Source organism: Cyprinodon variegatus, unplaced genomic scaffold, assembly GCF_000732505.1.
Source record: "Cyprinodon variegatus isolate N-32 unplaced genomic scaffold, C_variegatus-1.0 Scaffold7, whole genome shotgun sequence".
NCBI lineage: Eukaryota > Metazoa > Chordata > Actinopteri > Cyprinodontiformes > Cyprinodontidae > Cyprinodon > Cyprinodon variegatus.
The window spans coordinates 2,367,404-2,388,877 of record NW_015150460.1 but is presented as its reverse complement, the minus strand read 5'-3'; the positions used below and the strand labels follow the sequence as shown (position 1 = coordinate 2,388,877).

Here is a 21,474-nt window from a genome sequence, read left to right as displayed (position 1 = left end):
GGGGTACCCCTTTTTTTGTCTCCTGTGTTTTATCTTCTAAATGTTTCCCCTAATCATATGGGTGCACATTCTAAATCCTTGTTTACAATTCTTCAATTTCTTGCCAATTTATTTTGTTACAATGGACCTCTCCTTCTGCTCCCACAGTAAATATGTGGCTCACACAGATATCTGTTATCCTTCCTTTGGAAAAGCTGACCCACGATCTTAATCACAGAACAGACACATTTTTGGCACTTTGCGGTCCCCTTGAGTCTTTTCTGCTTGGTCACTAGGATTCTAGTTTTTTTTTTTTTTTACTTATTTCCTTTTATAGCACTATTTATGTTTGCTTGCTTCTGTTCTCCTCTTCTGATGGCTAAGGGGTGAGGTGGACGTGAGAGGATTGACTCCTTGTTCCTTGTTCATGTGGAGTATATTGTTTTTTTTTTTTTTTTTAAATAAAAATTTAATTTTTGATATATATGTTTTTATTTTATTATTTATCTATTTATTTTTTCCCCCTCTTTTAATGTATGTATGCATAAAGCGGCACAGGTTTGTTCTTTGTATTGTAACCAATCTAAAATTAATACGAAAAATAAAAATTAAAAAAATCCTCAAAACTCACTGTTTAGTTTCTACTTAAAAGTTCTTAATCTAGAGTTATCATTATTTGCTTCAATTCTTTTTAATATATACATCATGTAATCACTGTGGTCATAGAGGTTGATGTGGCTCACCACACAGGGGGACATCTTTCAGGGGCGGAATATGACTTTTTTAGTTTTTTGCTCTTTTCGAATTCATGGGATGCGTCCTCAGAAGGCCAGATTCAAAGGACGATTATGTCATAGTGCCGAGGTCTGGTCGGATTCCAAGACTCCTTGTTATGCGGCCTACAAATGCGTCCTTTTTGCCTGATTTGAAGGACAGGTCCGACATATCCCAAGATTCATTGCGAGACCAAGCAAACCGGCTGCTCTGTGATCAGAGGAAATGATACTTGGTGCTGAACAGTCGGGAATATTTTGAAGTTCAGTTTAATATTATCCAAGTATGTGACTAGTTCCGTCTGAAATTAATACAAATAGTTACTTTAATGGTAACTGAGTCAGATATGTGGCGGTAATGTTTGGTTTATTTAATTGTTTTTATCTGTTAATGTGTAAATAGTTTTGGCTGTAATTTGAGGACAGATTCTAATATATCTACAGTGTGGGGACTATAAATCAGATATTTATTTATTTATTTATTTATTTTTAGGGGAACACCGTTTTTTTTACATTATTACATCATGTTCTACTCACCCATATGAGTTTTGTATCATTTGGAGCTGTTCTGAAGATATTCCGTTAGGTTGTATCCAAGTAACGTATTCCAATGGGCAACGACTTGAAGGCACAAACTGAACTGTTCATAATTTATTCTTTATGGTACACCAGCATTCATAACATGTTGGAGAATTACTGTCCCCCAGACATCCGCGCTTATATTTTTAGGCCCGAGCAGCGAAGGCTGCAATAGCCTATTGTATTTCGAAAGTTTCTTATTATTATTATTATTATTATTATTATTTCGGTTCTTTTGGCATTTCGAACGCATTTTACGGGGACTTCGCATATTCAAAAACTCAGGAAAACGTGGCAATAAATTGTCCCCCGCGTGAAATAGCCGGTCTGTAATGGAATCCAAAATGGCCGCCCCCAAATTACGCCACAGCGCCCCCTAACGTGAGTTGGGGGAAACTGTAAGTCACAGAGATTTGAACTTTGGCACACAGGTAGATCTCATCAAATCATGAAAAAAAGTCTCTTGGAGGTATGCCTTAAAACCCACAGGAAGTCGGCCATTTTGGCTCAAAGTGCGATTTTTGGCCATTTTTCATTTATATTTATATTTGTTTAAAACAAAGTGGCGTGTGTACAGTATGACGTCATCCGCGCGACGGACTGGAGTTGTGACAGGCAGCCCGGGCCACAGGCGGCTACGCTCTAGTCCTTCTATTCATTCGGCGAGCTAATCTGAATCGTTCAATTCCATTTGGAGAGCGAGATCATCTGTGGTAGCAGCACTAGACATCTTCCAGAGACAGCTTTTACCGCTTTTTTTTTTTTTTTTTTGCATCAAGGCTGCCTTAACATCAGCATGACAACTTACATATACCTACTTGTCCAAACTAGAGAGATTTAATACACATTTATTAGAGTATTTTGGAATAGATTTGTAAAACTTTGTTCAGAGCAACAAAGGGGGAATTTTTTCCTCTATTGCCCTGTTTTTGTGAACCTAATATAGTGTCTCATCTTGCCTTAATAACTGAATTTAAATCTAAACCCAATAACACCTATCTCCAGGCATCATACTGCTGAATATAAGGAATAGGTTCTTTCTCACGGATAAATCATGTTGGAGCAATTGTGCATTTAAACCTCAGACATGAGTGACATTTGCTGGATAGACACTCAGCGAGAAGAAAGCCATTACCTTAAAAGCAACTTAAAAATTCTAATTAGAGTCTGCAAATTCACACCTTAATTTTTGGAGCTGTGACTTCTGGTGTTCAGATACTACAACTCCTGATTCGCCATGACAACTATAATTACATTAGCGTCCTGGAACATCATCCCAATGATCCAGAGACCTGAAAGCTACTAGAATATTCATCACCATCTGCAACATGTAGAAATTGTGGTCAGAATTCAAACATGTGCACAAGCAATGTGAAATTCAAACCTGACTTGGTTATATAAGTTCAATCGGGACAAGGATTGAAACAAAACTTTCAAGAACCTGATGAAAGAAGCTTGTGAAAAAATAGCTAAATGTCATATCATACAGTTTAAATAGCACAACCTAAAACCAAGAAAATGTGTTTACATTTTTAAGGTTAAAGAATAATAATTCAATAATTTTGGTAACCTTGAAAAGGAAAGCTTAGGTCCCATGTGATGCAATAAAATGAGAATAATTTATTTTTTTTGCTGCTTTTTAAAAATCTTGTTTCAACTTTAACATATAATATTCAGAATTGCAAATAAGGTGTTTATTCATTTATTTATTTTTACTGGAGCGAGGTGGGAACTGTGGCAAAAAGTGTAAAGGACCAAAACCAAAATACAAAACCTGTTTGCTTCAACCGCCACCAGAGGGAGTGCTTCTAATGCTTACTGCTTTATTTAACAAAATGTAAAAATTTATGTTTGTTTAAAATTTTCATGGACTGTTCTACTTCCCTTTGCCGTTTTTTCCCCCACATACTGTTTTGGAGAAAAGAGAGAAAACATTTATTAAAATGTATTTAAACAACAAATTTTGAACAAAAATGCTGGCTTGTATTTGTTTATTTCTTGTTTGTTTTTGTAATTTTCTCTGATTATATGAAACAAGTTAATAATGATGACCAGACTGACAAATGCAGTATTCACAGACAAATGTAAGGAAAATAGAAACCATGGCTTGTCTTTTAAGTGCTTGGAAGAAAGACATGGTTGAGATAATTTTTTTCTTTCAAGCTTTAAGCAGTAATGAATATCATGTAAAGTAAGAATTTATATATTTCTAAAAAGTTATCCTATAAAAAATTGCATTTATTTTTTTTTTTGTTCCCATTTTCTTTTGCCATTTTTGTTTTGTTCTTTTACAAGATTGGGAAATGGAAACCTCTCTTTTTGAAGAAGCCCAGCTCATATGGAATCATTGATCTTCATGGGTTTTAGGGGAAAAAAACTGTTTGGATTTGACAATGTAATTTCATTTAACTCATGACTGAAGCAAAAAGTTTGTCCCCTCTCATTTTTTTCCCCAAAAAACAGAACTTCAATATGTAATCATAATGAGAACAAAAAGTTAAATTATAGACCATCGTACACTTTTAAACATCTGGATAGAGATTTTATTTGGGCACAAAATTTTATTTAACAAATAAAGATAAAGCAGTCATAATTCACTGGGCTCCGGCTTTAGGAGGAACCCACTCATGGATCTTCTGCCGGGTGGTGGGGTACGGCACATACTGCTGCGAGGTCCCGCTCACATTAAACTGATGAACATCAGCGAGGAACTTCTTGGGCTCTGGAGGATGTGTGGTGGGTGGGTCTTCTGTCATACAGTGCAGCCAGCGGTGCCTTAACGATGTAAATGAATAGGGAAGAACGTTTTTGGTTAAATTTGCATTTATGCAACAATGTTCAACTTGATCAGAATTTAATTTAAAGCATCAAACTCTTTCATTGATTCAACATAGTTTAAGAACTTTATACAAAGATTGAACGTATTCTATAATTGTTTGTATGCATTTGAAATAAGAGGGATATCAAACCATTCAGCAGGCACCATGCTGCCATCCACATCCCACACTGTTCTCTTTCCATTCATCTCTGTGGTGTAGATCACCCAACGATGACGTCCTGAACAAAGAGATTGTTGGCAAAATCCGTCAGAATACGTTTTTAAATTGATCTTCAAGGTAAATGACTTGAAATCTAGAAAAGTTAACTAAAAACAAACCTGCTGTGACTTAAAAGACGGTTTAATATCAAATATTTCCTCATCTTTTTTCAATTTGTTCTTATACTATCTTTTATTTATTTTAGGTTCACAGCGAGTACCCAAAAGTTTGGATGCATCAACTTTGTAAATCTGCAAGGAGGTAAGACCACCAAAACAGTATTTTTAAACAGATGATGTGACTAGAAGTCTGAAAGACTTTAGCCAAGCTGTAAAAAGGATAAATGGAACAAATAAACTAACCCAGTTTTTAATGAAATTTAAGAAATATGGCAGCATTGATCCAAGCTTGACTTTACAGCCACCAGTGCATGCAGGATATAAGGTGAATCGGCTAAAAAGATTCAAAACTAACACTATTTAGATACATGACATTAACTAAAATGCAGTTTATTCCAATCCGTTATCCTGAATTGAACATTTTTCATTTGAATAATGGTGCTGGGAAACTAGTTATTCTACTCTTAGTGACAACAGACAGCTGTCAAAAAGTATTTTACATTGCTTTATAGTTTGTATAATTGATAAACTTGAAAACAAGAAGTCTAACTCAATGTCAGAAGACTGAATTATTTGTATAATTTGTAACAGAAAATTGAACATTTGTCAGAAATTATTAACTTACCAAAGAAATAGTGCTTCTTGTCCTCGTAGTATTTGTTTCCATATTTATCAACACCAATAAGGGTCCCTGTTTTCACATCATTTACCCTGCAGCACGAGAAGAAAAATAAGATTTTAAACAACGACAAAATATTCTTTAAGTGAAAAATATTTTTAACAAAAGAACGCGTCACTTCTAAATTAAAATTTGGTTGATTTCTTTCGAACTGCATTAGAAAACGTAATTTTGACTAATTTTCTATGGCAAATTTACCGTTAGCTGTCAACATGCTAACTAAGTTAGCTTCACGTAGACACAGAAATAAGCTCTAATTTAAGCCTGTTTCCTTAATTTCTCCATCATCTTAAAACAGAAGAAAACAGTTGGTTCTATGGTGCATCGAACTGACCTAAAAAACTGGAGTAAAAGACCCCTGAGTCCTCCATGACCTCTTATTTGTCCCAAAGCCCTTCGGACCAGATTAGAATACTCCGCCATGTTTAGACGGAAGTGCGGCAAATATGTCCTGACGAAACAAAGCGAAAAGAAGGTTCCGCTATTAATGGAGACTTCTTTCTTTCCTTTTATTTTCTTTAATTTTCTAAACCCGCATTTGCGCTATTTCTAAATAGTCCAGTCTACTCTGGACATGTTGGATGTGAAGCCTCCAGTAGACCTAGTAGTCAATAATCCTCAATAATTGTACACTGTCCCCTTTCAAATAAAAAATACTTTACTTTACCCACCTCTACCCAATCTAATCTGTTATGATGTCCAAATATGTAATTGGTAGAGATTTTCTCAAACTCAGGGACAATTTGTGTGACGCCACCCTGGAGAGAAATATCAGCTGTGCTGCTGCCATCAACACCTTTGTTTTCAGATGTTGGATTTGCCTGTTTTTCAGTGTAATCCTGTTTCTCTGACTGTGACTAACTGGATTTGCTCTCTTCATCCTCCGACATGGGAGTTGACTCGGAGCTCGTCTGCCTGGCTGTGTGTTTCCTGGATGGGGCCGCCTTTTACAGCTGCTTTTTGTGTCTCTGCTTCTGTCTCCTTGAACCCCAGTCAGCCTCGGCAGATGGCCGCTCACACTGAGCCTGGTTCTGCTGGAGGTTTCTTCCTGTTAAAAGGGAGTTTTTCCTCTCCAATGTTGCTACAAGCATGCTTAGTGTGAGGGATTGCATCCGAGTCAATGCAATCAACTGGTTTTCCTTAAATAGAAAACAGATTGGCACAAGAGACAGTCAATGTATTTATAAACACTTTATTAAAAACTGTTTCCTGACAGTTTAGAAATTCTCCTCAAGAGTGAACTCTGTTTACAAAATGTTAAAGTACAGTCACACAGGAAGGCTTCAGAACTTGATTCTCCCAAAATGCTGCAGCAGGTTTTTTTTTATCATTAACTAAACAATCACATTACAATGATACAACATAAGCCAAACAGACCTAAAGACAAATTTGAACTCAGTCATGATGCGATAAAGAGATTTTTCAACTCATTTGTCGACATAAATCAGTTCCAATAAAGTGATAAATTGTGTTTGATCCACAATCAATCCCTGACCTAAAAAGACACAAAGCAAACATAAAAACGGATGGCAAACTACTCCGGCAATTTTTTTCCTAATCTTAAAAACAGGGAAAAGAAAACCCCAGTGTCTGTAAACTGAAAGATTCATTTCTAAACAAAAACTTTGCTTCTGAGCATTTATTTAAAAGAAACGTAGTTCATGCAAACTTCCCACAGTGTTGACGTGCAAAAGTAGGACAAAAACAATGATTTTGATCCTTTTCTACAAAAAAACTCTGAATCTGAAAATAAATGGCAGCCTGCGCTTTTCAGACAATACATGTTCCTAGTTTATAAATATTAGCTCTTGTTTTAAAAAACAAAAAACAAAAGAATAAGGTCAGCATTGTTTGTTTATGTCCTTATACACAATAAAAAATAAACAAACAAAAAATAACATTCTGGTTTTGGCTAAACAGATGAAAAAAAGGACATTTTGAAAAATATCTACTTTAAAAAATGTGATATCTCCAGTTTTATCCAGGATGCTGATTAATTTCGTGTTAGACCCTTTCAAAATAAACTTACAAATTTTGCGTTAAAGCTGGATTTTCACAGTAAAATCCCAACTTGTTTCTTAGATTCTGCAAACATTATCAGACAAACTTCCTTGTCATTACTTCTCTGCAAAAACAATAGATCAAAACTGCCAGATTCCTCATACACTCACTGATAAAGAAATACAGCAAAGGCTTAGAAACCAGATTTGTGTGTAAATGATTCTTTGCAGAGCCACCAGGGGATGGGCAGCATCAGGCAGCAGGCACTGACAGCCAAGAACATTATCAGGGGAGCCTTTCACCTATGGATTCATCTAAGATCAGTCCTCAGAAAAACGGCACAGAAAGCAGAACCGTGACTGTGGGCAGGTAAGCTTTCTGCTGTCTTTGATCCCTCAATCGAAATCAAAAACTGACTTTTAAATAATAATAAGTGAACTTTATTCATCTCACATTGGAGAAATGAACTCTGCCCATTTAACCCATCCCCTTGGGGTGCAGTGGACTTCCACAGTGCAAGACTTCCGGTCTTGCTCAGGAACCCAGAGTGTAGGCTGTGGGGATCAAACCAGTACTTGCAACTTTCTCAGAGCAGAAGCGCACTGCTCTAACTACTAGGCTGACAATTTTTATCGAGATAAATTGAGATTTTTAAATGGGTGGAAAGGATATCAGAGATGATTAAAAGCAAACCCTGCGTATTGCATACATGTTTTAAACACCACAACAATACAGCAAAGGAAAGTCCTAATAAAATCTGAATAGTACATCAGACAAAAATAGTTTGCTCCTTTAGCTTAATTTACTCAGCTGAGGTGTTCTAGAAGCTCATGTTGTTTTAATAGTGGCTGTATCGTTGAGTCTGGTTTCTTTTTATTGAAAATACTTCATAGAGTCTGGATGGCTAATGGCCACTTCGCCACCCCCGACTATGCAATGAAAAAACATCCCATTATTTTTCTCCTTGGTCCAGGTAACTGTTCTGGCTCAGTAATCGCTTAAGAGGACTGTAGTAGCTTGGCTATTCCAAGCACTGCTCCCTCACTCTAGATTAGATCAGAATCACATATAACTTCTCTCTCTGCTGCTGGTGAAACTTATTTTCAATAATATTCGATTCAATTTAAAAGTAATATATTAATCCCAAAGGGAAATTAAATTATATCCCTCCAATTAACTTAACATGAATGATGCATCAATCTGTGAAAAGCCAGCTTCTTTAGCAATAAGCTATTTGAGTTTATCCTCCTTTTTAAGGGCGTTACAGTACGTCCACTGGGGATCTTTGAACTTAGACTGAACATACTGTTTCTCTATACGAGATACATCCTATTTTTAAACTCACATTTCCTGTATCTGTAGGGAAGAATCCAACTATAACCATTATATTACTTAATATTTACATCTCCACAGCTTTCCTTTTTACCAGTGAGTGTATGCTGCTTTACAAAAAAGTGATTCCTTCATCTGAAAGCATTTTGAAACTCGTCCCCAGACCTCTCGGCTTTAAAGCAGCTGTTGCACAGTTTTGGTCGTACTTCCTCACACGTGCTTTCTGGACTTGACCGTTGACCTGCGGTTGTGACACGCTCCGAACTCGGTCCACATTGCCGAGCATCAGAAGCTGGAGCTTGTCCAAATGTCTCCATGTGCAGTTTACTATCCGCCCACCTGCAGCTCCTCCTGGAGCTGATCACTGACAGCAGAAGCGACTACTGCTCCAGAATCATGGCCTCCTGGAAGGCTTCGATCCATCTAAAGATGAAAGCACAGAAAAGCCTTTGTTGATTTTTTTTTATTGAACAGATTTCTGGTGTTTTACTGTGGGTAAAGCTGTTTTTCCTGCTTAAGGATTTAATATAATTTTTTTTTACAGACAATGTGAGATTTATACTGTATAACTAAACCTAAAACGAAACATTCTGACTAGCCTTTAAATGTTCTCCAGTGTTCTCATTGTTGTCTTGTATTTAACTCTGAACAAGAGTTAGATCTAAATCTAGAAAGTTAGATTTTAAAAAATCCTTAGAAACACCTCTTTTTTTCTGACATCATTTATCTTTACTGTGAACTCATTGAATGATTAAAATGTGTAAAATGTAAACCCACCTGTTCAAACTCTACTATGGCTGTTTTTGATTGTTCAATTTACTCTTCTTTACCCTTTTTTGGTGTCTATTTCTATATTATTATTATATTTTTGTTGCATATTTTATGCACATATTTCTTTTTTTGAAACATGTTAAAACAAAGATAAACAGAGGAAAAATATCAGCTGTTTAGAAATAGTACTTAGCAGAACTGTTTAATCGTTTTCTACGTTATTTTTTCCAGTATATATTTAGCTAAATATTGTATCTTATATGGAAGTAAATTTGTGTCGCTGGGATTTGAATTAAAAATGCCACCGAAATTTATTTCAATGGTGAGTTTATTACTTTCATTTTTCTGTAGTTGAGTTAGCGTTAGCTTGCAGCATGACTGAGCCGGTCATACAAGCTAACGCTAACTCAACGGTGAGTTTATTATTTTAATTTTTCTGTAGTTGAGTTAGCGTTAGCTTGCAGCATGACTGAGCCGGTCATACAAGCTAACGCTAACTCAACGGTGAGTTTATTACTTTCATTTTTCTGTAGTTGATTTTCCTTCCCTTTTTACGCTGAATTTAGACGCCGAATTTAAGACAGTGAAATAGAGCCAGTTGAATCTCAGGAGGCTGAAAATATTGAGTTTGAATTCTAAAAGGTTGAATTTTTTTATATGCAGATTTTTTTAATACTCAAAAATTAAACAGAAAAATAAGTATTGAAAATGTAATCATTTTGAAATAGTAATGTGAATTTTTAGCTTGAAGAAAAAATGACAATGATTTTTTTTTTAGGTCAAAAATGTGTTCTGAATATATTTTAACACTGAAACAGTAAGAAAAACATTTAAATTTCTGTGGCATTTTTAATTCAAATCCCAGCGACACAGATTTACTTCCATAATCTTAGTGTCTATCTTGATTTATAGAAAATATTTTGGTAGTGAAACTGATAAAAAACTGATAAAAATAGAGTGATGAATTTTCCCACCTCTGCGCCGTGGGAATGTCGTCTGCCTTGAAGATGTAGAACAGCGTGTTTTTGTGATAGAGCTTGAACTGCAGCTTCTGAGCCGGCCCGTTCTTCTCCTCCCTCAGGAAGAAACCCAGCAAAGGTTGGCTCTCCAGCGCCGCCACGTCCTACGCCAAAACAGAACCGCTCAGTGTTAGAGGGAGCAGAGCGGCGTGGCGTCTATGAAAACATCAGCAGGCTCAGGCGGATTACCTCGCTAGCAGCGTAGGTGTACAGAACTTTATTCTTTATGACGAACCACAGCCTTTTCCATTGTTTCTTGTTGCCTTTGGACCTGTGTAGGTAGCCGCTCATGGAGGAGTTTTCTGTGTTGGCGGACACCTGGACGCGGAAAGATGAGACGGATCTTAGGATCCTTAAGTCGCTCTCTAAACTGGGAAAAACGCTGAGCTGATTTGTACCTCTTTTAGTGCAGCGGGGATCTTCTTCTGTTTTCTTGTGAAGGAAAACGCTCCAGATTTAATTGGAGATGTGGATGATGAAGCTCTGCGGTCACCTGGAATGGATAATATTATAAAACATGAAAATTGTTTGTTTTATCTGAGTTTTTGCATAGTTTTACATACAAATTATGATTTTGCTAGTGAAAGAAATTCAGCTTGCTTTAACTACTCAGGGTAAGATATCGACTGTATGCATCAAATCCACATAACCAAGTAAAAAAAAAAAAACTGCAGCTTTTTTTCATTACTGTTTTCCTGAAGCTTGGCGAAGCAGTGGTCGCACACGCGAGCTGGTTGGTTCTTCAAGTACTCCAGGTAGTACTTATTGGTGGAGCAGGCCTGACACACCACCTATCAGACAGACGTGGAGCTGCGGTTAGGACTGGAGTATTTTATTACGCTGAAGGCTCATCCTAATGTCTGCAGACCTTCCCACAGGCCCGGCAGTGATGCCTCCTCCATGTGAGGGTGAACTCGCAGGTGCAGATCATGCACATGGTGGCTCTCAGGTCTGGAATCCATATGGGAGCTTTTGAGCCTAAAGGGGCGCCGCTGTCAACGACACCTTCCGCCTGTATGAACAGAGATGGTATTAATCTATTTGCACATTTTAACAAAATAAAAGTTGTTTAAAGGTTTATAAGGATGTGGTTAATCATTATTTTCTTGCACGTTTATTAGCAGTGCTTTTTTCTTCCAATCAGCTTTCCACTTAATTTCTTAGAAAGAGCTCTCTATGAGCAGCTAGTTTCTTTAGCATCTTGTCTTGGTACTCCTCTGCCTAGGTTGGTATGACTAGGGCTGCAACTAATGATTATTTTGCAAATCGATTAATCTGTCGATTATTTCTTTTGATGAATCGATTAATAATCAGACAAAAATTCCTTTAATAAAACTTTTTTATGAAATTAAACCAGGTGAAACTTAAACTTTTCCACTTGTAGAGTTCTGGCTAGAGCTGATTGACAAAATTATTATTTTTTTTATCTTAAATGGAGAATATTTATATATATATATTTTTTTTACAATTTGGGTATATTTACTACTCAAAGTGGGTTGCTCTGTCAGCTAAAGGCATGTTTTAGAGCAGAGGTCACGGATTAGCGGACCGCGGTCTGGATCCGGACCCAGCAGGTGGGTCCGGACCAACCTGATTTAAAACATTTATAAATTACTGCATGTTGTTCGACGACAGTGTCTAACTTCACTTGCACTGCTTCTCCTGTTAATATGATAAAGCCCTCCGGAGTGTCTGGGACCAGGCTACACGGGATACAAATTAGCCAATGAGCTGTCAGTCTGGGTTGCTGCTGCTGCTACTTTTAGACACAGAAACAGAAACCTGTGGTAAGCGATGGGAAAGAAGGAGAAGATGATGAGAAAAGAAAGAAGAGAAAGTGTGGACTGCTGGAAGAACTGTGGTGAACTGGTGAAAGAAAAGTGAAATGGTGCTCAAAGATGACCCTGCACATTTAGAGGATGTTTGGCTCAACCTGCTGCTGTGAAGCAGGATTCTCCACCATGAACAGAATCAAATATAAATATGGATCCAGGTCAGTTCAGGTGTTTTATAAAATATGTGAATCAGGAAACTGCCTATCCAAACTGAGCGATTGTTGTTCTCTACTTCAAAAAAAAAAAAAAAAAAAAAATTATATATATATTTTTTTTATTTAAAAATTCTATGTATAACATGGATGCATAAAAAACTCATTTTATTTCCGTGTTAAATTCTGTTTAAAGTAACAGATAATAATTAAAAACATCTCTGGACCTTTACTGGTTGGTGATTTTCTTTATTCAGACCCCGCAGATTTTTAATTGTTTACCCTTGTTTTAGAGTCTCTATACTCCAGTTAACGATTAATCGATTACTGAATTACATCCACCTAATCCAATTAATTGTTTCAGCCCTATTCTTGATTACCCAGAGTTAGACGTTGGTCAATAAAGCAACAGCAGAATATAGAACATTTACCCCAATGCTGTTATTTACTGGTTTAATAGGCTATAAGCATCAAAGTTAATGGGAGGGAAAACATGAAATAAATCTTTGTGTAATGAATGTGTTCATCTCTGGGTGTCACACTGATTAATACTTACCTCTTCCTGACTTCGGCTCGATATGAAAGTTATTTTCTTCTTGGTGTAATCTTCGATAGCCTTGCCGATGGCCTCCAGCCACTCGTCTCTCTCTTTAGCCGAGCTGCAAACACAAAGTAGGACAGAACTCAAAGTCACAGTTAACACCTTTAAGGTCGGATTGTTCCGGGGGCCGAGTGCTGACCTGGCAGACAGGATGAAGGAGCGCTCAACGCTTTCGATGTTTAGCTCATTCTGATAGGCCTCCTGACTGGGCTTACTCACCTGGGAATAAAAAAGAATCAAAATGTGGTTTTATAAACTGATGGTAATGAGAATTATTAGTAAAACAACCCGCTTGTTGTGCCTCTAACCTTCATTCCAGCCAGAGACAGAACGCTGTTGAGTTTATACTGGGCAGACTGGACCGGAGTGGTGTACATGAGAGCATCGTTGAACTGAAAAAAATGGAAATAAAACACTAGCAATGAAAAGAGGGTGAAGATTTTTTTAATGATGCTCCTATAAATATAGATCAGTCCAAACGGACAAATAAATATAGACTAAATATTTAAATAAAGATCTTATCAGCAGAGGTAGTTGTTTTCTGATCAATCATTTTACAAATGGAGTTAAAAGCTGGAATAAACTGGTTAACCAATTAAATGCAACTGCGAATTCATGTTTTAATTAATGGCTGCAGCTGAAACGTGTTGCTTACCAGGAAAAACATCCGCGGCTGCATCACTTTCCTGGACAGCTTCATCAGCGTCCCCTCCTTCAGAAACACCTGGAAATAGAGACATGTTTGCCTAATGTTTGCAATGCCAGGTCCAAAGGCTGAGCGGCCGTCCTCCAAGGCTCTGAACAGACTCCCACACTGTGACCCTCCATCACTTTTTTTAACATGTAAATAAAAGTCTGACATTCCCTAATCTGGTGCTTTTGACAGGATTTTTATTTTATTAAAGTTGTAGGACGTACCCTGCCTGGCTGAACGATCTCATGCTGGCCGTTGAGACTGTACTGAATCTGCATCAGCTTCTGAAAGTTATCCTGCAAAACAGCAACATGCACATGAGGAGGAGGGGCGGCTGATTCTGCAAAACTAACGTGATTAAAAGCCTTACCCCTTGCTTCATGATGTCATTGGCATGATTAGCTACTTCCTTCACGACGCTGAGTGCAGCTGCATGGTGAGGAAACATAAAAAAATCAGTGAAGGTGTATTTTAAACCTTAAAACAGTCGATGCAAGAAATAAACACAGATTCACAACTAACTTTGTGTGTCTTTATAGTCCTCAGAGTCCTCAGGGAGGTTCTTCAGATAATCTGCAAAAGAGTAAAATGTTTAAACACATTCTTTCCCAGCGTAACTCAACTATGTGTCAGTTTGTTTTTTATCTAGAATGGTTATTCATTATTTCCTGGTCTTATCTCACAAAGTAAGATTGTGATCCTGCTTCATCTTTTTATTTCATCCTGTCATATTTCACCTCTGCTGTTTATTATCGACACAGTTGCCTTCATTTTTCTCTCTGTCACATTTAAATCAATATTTTGGTCATTCTGCTTTAATGTTCATGTATTATTTTTAACATTTAAAGCATTTTTACCATTTAATGTTTACCTTCACTCTTTATTAAAAGCTTATTTATTTTCATCCCGTTACTTTAACTGATACTTTATTCATTTTTAATTCAATTCAGAATATAATCATTTAATTTTATGCCAACTTATTTTAAATTTTAGTCGCATTCTAATAATTCTTTAAGGTAATTTAAATTTAAGATTCCCTTTTTTAGCACCTAGAGGTTCCTTCCTTTCCTCTTCCTTTTTTAGACATATAAAAATCAAGAAAATAGTTAATTTTAGTTTGGCTGAACTTTTGTTCACCATAAAAAACATCAACCTATATTTTCTAACCCTTCTCAAACCCAGACATGCTCTTTAATTTAATAATGAATTATCTTTCATCTATTCTCTGTATAAACGTATGCCACTGACAATAAATTAAGAAACTAAACCAACATTTGTAATTTTTCACTTCTTCACAATGTTAGAATAGTTTTACTTGGATGTAGAATATATTTTTGCTTCTGTCCACAAGGTGGCGATATGCTACATAAGTGTCTGCCAACAGAGCGTCCTCATTCTCGTGCTGCCAATAAAGTGGTGCCATGATCTAATAAAGTGTTGACCTGGAGTGCTGAGAGGACAGAGCAGAGAAGGAGAAGGAGTTTTTACCTGTGAGCAGCAGCTGGTACTGAGGGATCCTCTGCACTGGTTTCAGAAGGTAGTGTTTCAGAGCCAGGTTGGCACATCGTGGACTCATCTGAGTCAAAAAAACAAACACAAAGCTTTCGAAGATTGCATACGAAGACACAAACACTGACAAACACAGCTTAAAATTATTTTAATTTGAGTTGCTTTGATGCAAAGGTACCAGAAACCTTGTTTGCATTGAACGCTTTAATTCTTGTTCAGCAAAAAGCCTTTAAATGAATTAGTTTTTCATTGCTGCAGCATAATTTTACACTGAAAATGTAAAAATTATCCCAATTTAAGATTAAAAATGTATTTAATAAAACCCCCTTTGGAGAAATTCTTAATATCCTGTCTGTTTATTTTTAAAAGCGCCTTTTTACCAAAAGGAGAAGTCTACTGACCATCTGTCTTCATTTGAACTACACTATTTTAATGTACAGCTAATTTTCGATAGAATTTTTTCCCCCAACACTGAGATTTTCCTCTTTGAGTTGGATGTGAATTTATGCTGCTGCAATCTAGAAAATACACATGAAATAATTACCTCAAACTCTCGGACGACAGACGCAAACGCCGGGTTCTTCCTGCACTGCTCATCCAGCAGAGCCACGTTGTTGTCAAACTGCCGGATGTAGGTGGAATACATCTTCAGGTAGGGACCTTTCTGGACAAAGATGTCCGACAATCTCTGATGGTCGCTCCTGTTAACAGATCGGCAGTAATTTTGTCGGTAAGCTGAGGAGACTAATAAATCCAGCGACCTGAAGGTTATTTGAAGACATTTTAGTTTCCATTTTATCTCCATTCAAGTAATAAAACAGGCTCTTCTTTGAGAAACTAGAGTTGGTGGAGAAATAAGACTAAAAAAAGTAGAAAAGATCATACAGTGATGAGAAAAGTATTTTCTCCCTTATAGATTTGTCCTGTTTTTGCCTTTTTATCTAATTAAAAGGTTCCAGATCCTCAAAAATGTTACTTAGTAAGTCATTTTTTCTTAAAATAAGTGCATTTTTTCTTGAATTGAGGAGGTGAGACATTTTGCCAATGGAACAAGATAATTTACATTTAAAATAAGAAAAAACAAATGCATTTTCTTATTTCAAGTTATCTAATTATCTTATCTTAAGAGTAAAAATACTCATTCCATTGGCAAATCCTCTTACTTACCTACTTAAATTAATGGTAAATACACTTAATTTAAGAAATCTTTACTTATTTCTAGATTGTTTTTGCAGTGAAAAGGTCTCCGTAAACCTTTCATTTGGTTTTGTTTTTAAGCCAATCAGAAGTGACCTGGCGTGTGACGGCAGTGTTCTGATAGGATTAGTTAGTTTGAATGTTAGAGTACCAGTGTGCCACCCTCTCCTCCAGCTCCCTCAGCAGGTCTTTGTTCAGCTGGTACAGCTGCGGCAGGTAGTAGAGAATCTGACTGAGGATCCGCTCTTCCACCACTGGCTTCCCGTTCTGACGCGTTGCCTTGGCAACAGCATCCCGAAAGTCCTAAAGAGAAAAACGGGGTTAAAATCATCGACAGGACTGCGCTGCAGCTGAACAGGAACACCTGGTCATAAACTGCCTGCTCCCTCTCACTCGTTTTATGACTCAGTAAAGTCAGCATTTTGAGTTTGCCAAGTGCAGCGACTCACACATGCACCTGGGAGGAATCAGGGAGGCCGAGCAGGGACATGATGTCCGCTTCAAATTCTGCTCTGACTCAAAGAAATGCAGAGGATCTCCGAACAGTAGAGTGCATATCATGAAATTACATCAAGATCTAACAGATTCAGAAAAATGAGCAGATAGGAAACAGAATTATGATAGGCATGCGTGTGCTGAGGTCATGGCTTGCAGCCTTAGGAAGCAGCTGCTGCAGAGCCAGAAGAATGTTATCTGACCTCTTCTGTTGGCCAGGGCTCCACTTCTGGCCCTTCCCCCAGCAGGGATTTCTACTAAACAAGCCGTGGTTTTACTAAAGCTATCAGACAGGTGGACACTGGAGCCACATCAACAGGCTATTAGGAGCTTTCTATACTTATTTTAATTCTATGTGTGTCCTTAATAAACAAAGGCTAATAGAAGTTCAGGTTTTGAGTGTCTGAAAGAAAAATATTCAAAAGAAAAATCCAAGTGTCACATAAGCGTCTTAACCTTACTTTATTCCAGGTTTTTTAAGTGATTCTGTAAGTATACTCAGTGGGGATCATAGGCAGATTTCTGGGTGCAGTGGGGATGTTTATGGATGATTTTCTATACAAAGCTAAACATCCTGTAGTCAGCTGGTCAATGATCCCCATTAGTTAACTAATGGGACAGCATAGATATAAATATTGGACACAACAAGCTGACAATAAATGACTAATGCAGCATTTAAAGGATAAAAGCATCATTTTGGAGGCTTACATTTATTTAAACAGTGGCAGTTCTGAGATAGCCTTTAGTTTAGGGCCAGATATAAACTTCCCAAGCTGCAGCATGAGGCCATATTTCATTGTGCTTAGACAGTTAGAAAATTGATTCAGGGCACAACTGACTGATTATGATTTTTCTCTGCTAATTTGATAAAATGACGCCGCTGGCTCATAAATGTAAACTCTCCGTATCAACAACAAACCAAAGGTAATGTGAATATATTTCTCTTTATATGTGACTTTCTCTATTGACGCTCTGTAATTCAAACGTTTGCCTCCTTCACAAGAAAGTCACGACGGATAAACTGTGAGATTGAAATGGCTCCCTATAGGTTTTAGAGACAGAGACATGACATCTGTTTAAAATTGTGCTCTGACTCAGAGAAATGCAAAGGATTTCCTGACAGTAGAGTGAATATAACTTTACATCCATCTATAGTTAAGAGTCATCTGTAAATAAATGCAGTTTATACCATTGTTATAAATAAGTTTCACAAGGAGAATAGAAAACAGAAGGGAGCCAACAACTCGACCCTGAGGCACACCACCGTTTAAGCCTCTTTCCCACTTAAAGTAGCGGGTCGACACAGGTTTTTCAACCATGGGTCGACCCGCTAACAATCAACATTTGGTGCAGTAAGTTTTCTTTATTGTTTCGTTCTTTTGTCTGTCCGAATCTCTCTCACCAATGCTGCAGCATGTTTATCGATTGCGAACAGAGTTGTTTTGGCTTTTAATATAAGATGGGACCAGCGCGATATGTTGACGTCCGTATGTTGCGCTCAATGGTATCACATAAATTAGCGGGTCAACCTTGGTTATCTTCCCACTGTAAACCGATTGGAACTGAGCTGTCTTAAAGGCATACTATGCAACATTTTTCAGTTAATTAATGTGTTCCATAACGTTTTGGATGATTAAATGAGTCATTTCAGGTCGAACAAAGGTTTTCTCGGCCGCCCTGGTGGTGTGTAGGGGAAATACCGTACTTGCAATTGCAGGACCCCTCGTGCATCGCGAGAGTTGGTCTTGCTTAACGGCGAGAACTTCTACACGCCTCCAGTGAAAGGCATGCTCGTTGCTAGCGCAGTGGCGATATTTGTGCAGTTATTATGGCGGAACCAGCGATAAAACAGCGAAAGCCCATGTCGGAAACATGCTAAATTTTCAAACTCGAAAATTGGAACAAAATTTACCAAAACTTACCGCAGCAGACATGGTGATGCGTTGCGTTCACCTGTCTGCTAACCTCAAAACAACTGCGCCTGGCTTGACGGAGAAACCAGGAGAACAGCTGAGCATATTTACGACAGTGCACTTTTACTTTTTCCCTCTGGGGGGAGCCTCACTGGAAAATCAACACCGGTTGCATAGTATACCTTTAAGGCCCTTTTAACCCGCGTCACTTGCCAAGTCATTTGATGCGTCATTTGCCACTAAATTCCCGGGTTTAAACAGGTTTTTCGGCCAGTGGTACTAACAATGAACTGCCTATAAGATAATCTTATTTAAAGCATCGGTTCCCAAGGTTGGTGCGGTTTAACGAGCATAGGGTCTAGAAATCTACAACAGAAATTAAACTAAACAAGATAAATATTGATGATGAGGGATATTTATGTGTTTAAAGATATTAAAACAAATAACCAGTTATAGTGATTTTAATTCTCTTTTTATCCTGTGGTTGACAGTTTCTTTTTTTATTTATATATTGTATATTTGTATTCCAACCAACAGTATGGGTTCTGACACCATGCTGGTACTATTTTGTGGGTCTGAAGCTGAAAGGTTTGGGAACCTCTGATTTAGAGGGAAAGAACTGATGGAACTAAAAACAGCACAAAAGACTTAAAATCAATGATTTCTCAGGAAAGTTAAACAAGTATGGTTTCTGTTATCTCTCTAGACTTGAATAACATGTTCAAAACAAGGTTTCAAAAAAGGAATGGATAGTTTGATCAAATAACTAACTACATAAAAATAAAACAATGTTATCGGAACAAAGAAATCTCTCTTCCTCAGAGTATCTATTGGGATTTTATTGCGTAAGACACGCTTCCATATATTATCGGTTCCTTCTTATCCTAAAAAAACTATTTTCACCTTTCAGTGAAGCAGCTTTTTGATGAATAAAATTAAAGTAAAAGGGCAAAACATTGTCTTAAAAATGGCCACTCTTCTGGTGGACGTGTACCGCTTCTTTTAATTCATCAACCAACGTCACAACAGAAAACAGATGCCAGCGCACACAAGAACACTCTCCAACCTTATGGGAGGTTAATTGTCTCTTTAAAGTTTTCTCTTAGATTAAAACAAATTCACTCCCTTTACGGTGGTTTTATTTAAAGAAAGGATCAAAGCAGCTCTCTCCTCATTGTGGTAACATATTTACCTGCCTGCCGCTGTCCCAGTGAAACCAGTAAACCCCTTTAACACACCACACATCAAGAGAAAAAGCTTTCATCTCCACTCAAACAGCGTCGGCACAAAAACTAATCCTGTCTTTCTGCTTCACAGAGGGCACCACATGTCCTTTGACTAGAGATGAGTAAACACAACACTTACTATGTGAAGAAGCTTTAGGACATCCACAAACCTGCAAAGAAAAAGCATGATAAATGATTTTAAATCACTTTTAGACACAAGTTTTTAGTCTGAGACACTTACACTTTCTCTGAGCTCATGATTTCCTGGGCAATGTGCACCACCTTCTTCCTCTTCATCTCATCCTCCTGCTGATGATAACAAACACAAACAGTAAGACGATCCTCCAGAAAAGGTGAAACCCAAACAGCTTTAACTCACAGACTCACTGCAGGTCACCATGATCATCTCCTGGTGTTTAAAAATCCCAGAACGACGTCTGGTTTGGTCTCTTTCTGCTGCTGCCTGCTCACTTAATTTGGCCCCTGCCTGACTGCTCCTATCTACAGTAAGGCTGTATTTGTGGAGCATTGAGGGGCTTCAGACACAAGTGTTGACAGCATCATGGAGCAGGTCATGCAGGACGAATAAAGGAAGGGGGGGAAAAAATGGTTCAAAGAGAGAGGGAGCTATTCCTGAACCTGCAGCCCCTATGTTTGCTCTCCCTCCCTGCTTTCAACACACAATCATCCACTTCTAAACGCCTGTCACAGGCAGCAAACATGCTGGGCAGCATGCGAGTGTTGATACTGTCAGTCAGCTTCAAAAGCTTCCTGAGGTCGGCTCTCTTTTCACTCCAGATGTTTTCACCTTGAAAGAAGGACTGGCCAATTTGTACTTAAAATCTTATCAAGACATCGGCTGACATTATAGTACGGTAATAATTGTAAAAAATTCTTTGGTATCTGTGTGGCTTTGACTGCTTACCACACACTGCAAAAACAATCTAGAAATGAGTAAAAAAGTCTCAAATTAAGTACATTTGAGCAGGAAAATAAGATGATTTGCCAATGGAATTTATATTTTTACTCTAAAAATAAGATAATTAGATAATATGCACTTGAAATAACACAATGTAATCGTTTTTTCTCATTTTGAATGTAAATTGTCTTGTTCCATTGGCAAAGTGTTACACTTACCTCATTAATTCAAGAAAAAATGCACTTATTTTACTCATTTGAGATTAGAATTTTTTGCAGTGCAGCGAGCATAGCCCCACAGCTTCTTCAGGACAGCAGTCACTTAAAGACTTATATGATTTATATTACCAAATATCTTGTGGTAACTGCATTTAATTATTTGCAATGCCCCAAACATACAAACAAAACAACAAAACAAACAAAAAAAGTACTAAAAATTAAAAATTCACCCAGCTTCTGAAGTTTTTTCTTATGTATTAGTTTGACGAAAAATCTAAATTCTCATGTCTCGAACTTTTCACAAAGGTGCTCATCCCTACTTTAAAGGTACATTTCTTTAAAAGGGTGTTCATAACTTTTATTCTTTTTTATCATGTTAGAATCAACAGCTGCGTTTCCATAACAAATGTGCGCAAAACTATGTG

General features: G+C 37.4%; 2 protein-coding genes across 2 annotated transcripts in view; both read right to left on the bottom strand.

The window, feature by feature from the left end:
* Positions 1 to 3,851: 3,851 nt before the first annotated feature.
* Positions 3,852 to 5,645, bottom strand: ndufa12 (NADH:ubiquinone oxidoreductase subunit A12). Its single transcript, XM_015375919.1, has 4 exons — positions 5,502 to 5,645; positions 5,114 to 5,199; positions 4,301 to 4,388; positions 3,852 to 4,106 (listed from the first exon to the last, which is right to left on the bottom strand). The coding sequence occupies exons 1-4, from the start codon at positions 5,588 to 5,590 to the stop codon at positions 3,926 to 3,928; spliced, it is 444 nt and encodes a 147-aa protein (XP_015231405.1). The 5' UTR covers positions 5,591 to 5,645; the 3' UTR covers positions 3,852 to 3,925.
* A 719-nt stretch (positions 5,646 to 6,364) lies between these two features.
* Positions 6,365 to 21,474, bottom strand: part of fgd6 (FYVE, RhoGEF and PH domain containing 6) — a 28,082-nt gene continuing 12,972 nt past the window's right edge. Inside the window, exons 4-20 of the mRNA XM_015376268.1 lie at positions 20,154 to 20,221; positions 20,052 to 20,082; positions 16,430 to 16,581; positions 15,626 to 15,782; positions 15,061 to 15,148; positions 14,095 to 14,145; positions 13,943 to 14,001; positions 13,797 to 13,868; positions 13,534 to 13,602; positions 13,187 to 13,270; positions 12,834 to 13,097; positions 11,159 to 11,302; positions 10,979 to 11,081; positions 10,689 to 10,783; positions 10,480 to 10,608; positions 10,246 to 10,394; positions 6,365 to 8,923 (exon numbers count right to left, since the gene is read on the bottom strand). Coding sequence (XP_015231754.1) covers positions 8,881 to 8,923; positions 10,246 to 10,394; positions 10,480 to 10,608; positions 10,689 to 10,783; positions 10,979 to 11,081; positions 11,159 to 11,302; positions 12,834 to 13,097; positions 13,187 to 13,270; positions 13,534 to 13,602; positions 13,797 to 13,868; positions 13,943 to 14,001; positions 14,095 to 14,145; positions 15,061 to 15,148; positions 15,626 to 15,782; positions 16,430 to 16,581; positions 20,052 to 20,082; positions 20,154 to 20,221 — 1,758 coding nt within the window. The 3' untranslated portion in view covers positions 6,365 to 8,880. The remainder of the gene's footprint in view (positions 8,924 to 10,245; positions 10,395 to 10,479; positions 10,609 to 10,688; positions 10,784 to 10,978; positions 11,082 to 11,158; positions 11,303 to 12,833; positions 13,098 to 13,186; positions 13,271 to 13,533; positions 13,603 to 13,796; positions 13,869 to 13,942; positions 14,002 to 14,094; positions 14,146 to 15,060; positions 15,149 to 15,625; positions 15,783 to 16,429; positions 16,582 to 20,051; positions 20,083 to 20,153; positions 20,222 to 21,474) is intronic.

What these genes read in the sequence shown, in the direction of transcription:
- ndufa12 (XM_015375919.1), bottom strand. Translation starts at nt 5,590, where the DNA reads ATGGCGGAGTATTCTAATCTGGTCCGAAGGGCTTTGGGACAAATAAGA. An exon ending in CAAGAAGCACTATTTCTTTG is followed by an intron (nt 4,389 to 5,113) that starts GTAAGTTAATAA and finishes CTCTTTGTTCAG; the next exon opens with GACGTCATCGTTGGGTGATC. An exon ending in AGCATGGTGCCTGCTGAATG is followed by an intron (nt 4,107 to 4,300) that starts GTTTGATATCCC and finishes TACATCGTTAAG; the next exon opens with GCACCGCTGGCTGCACTGTA.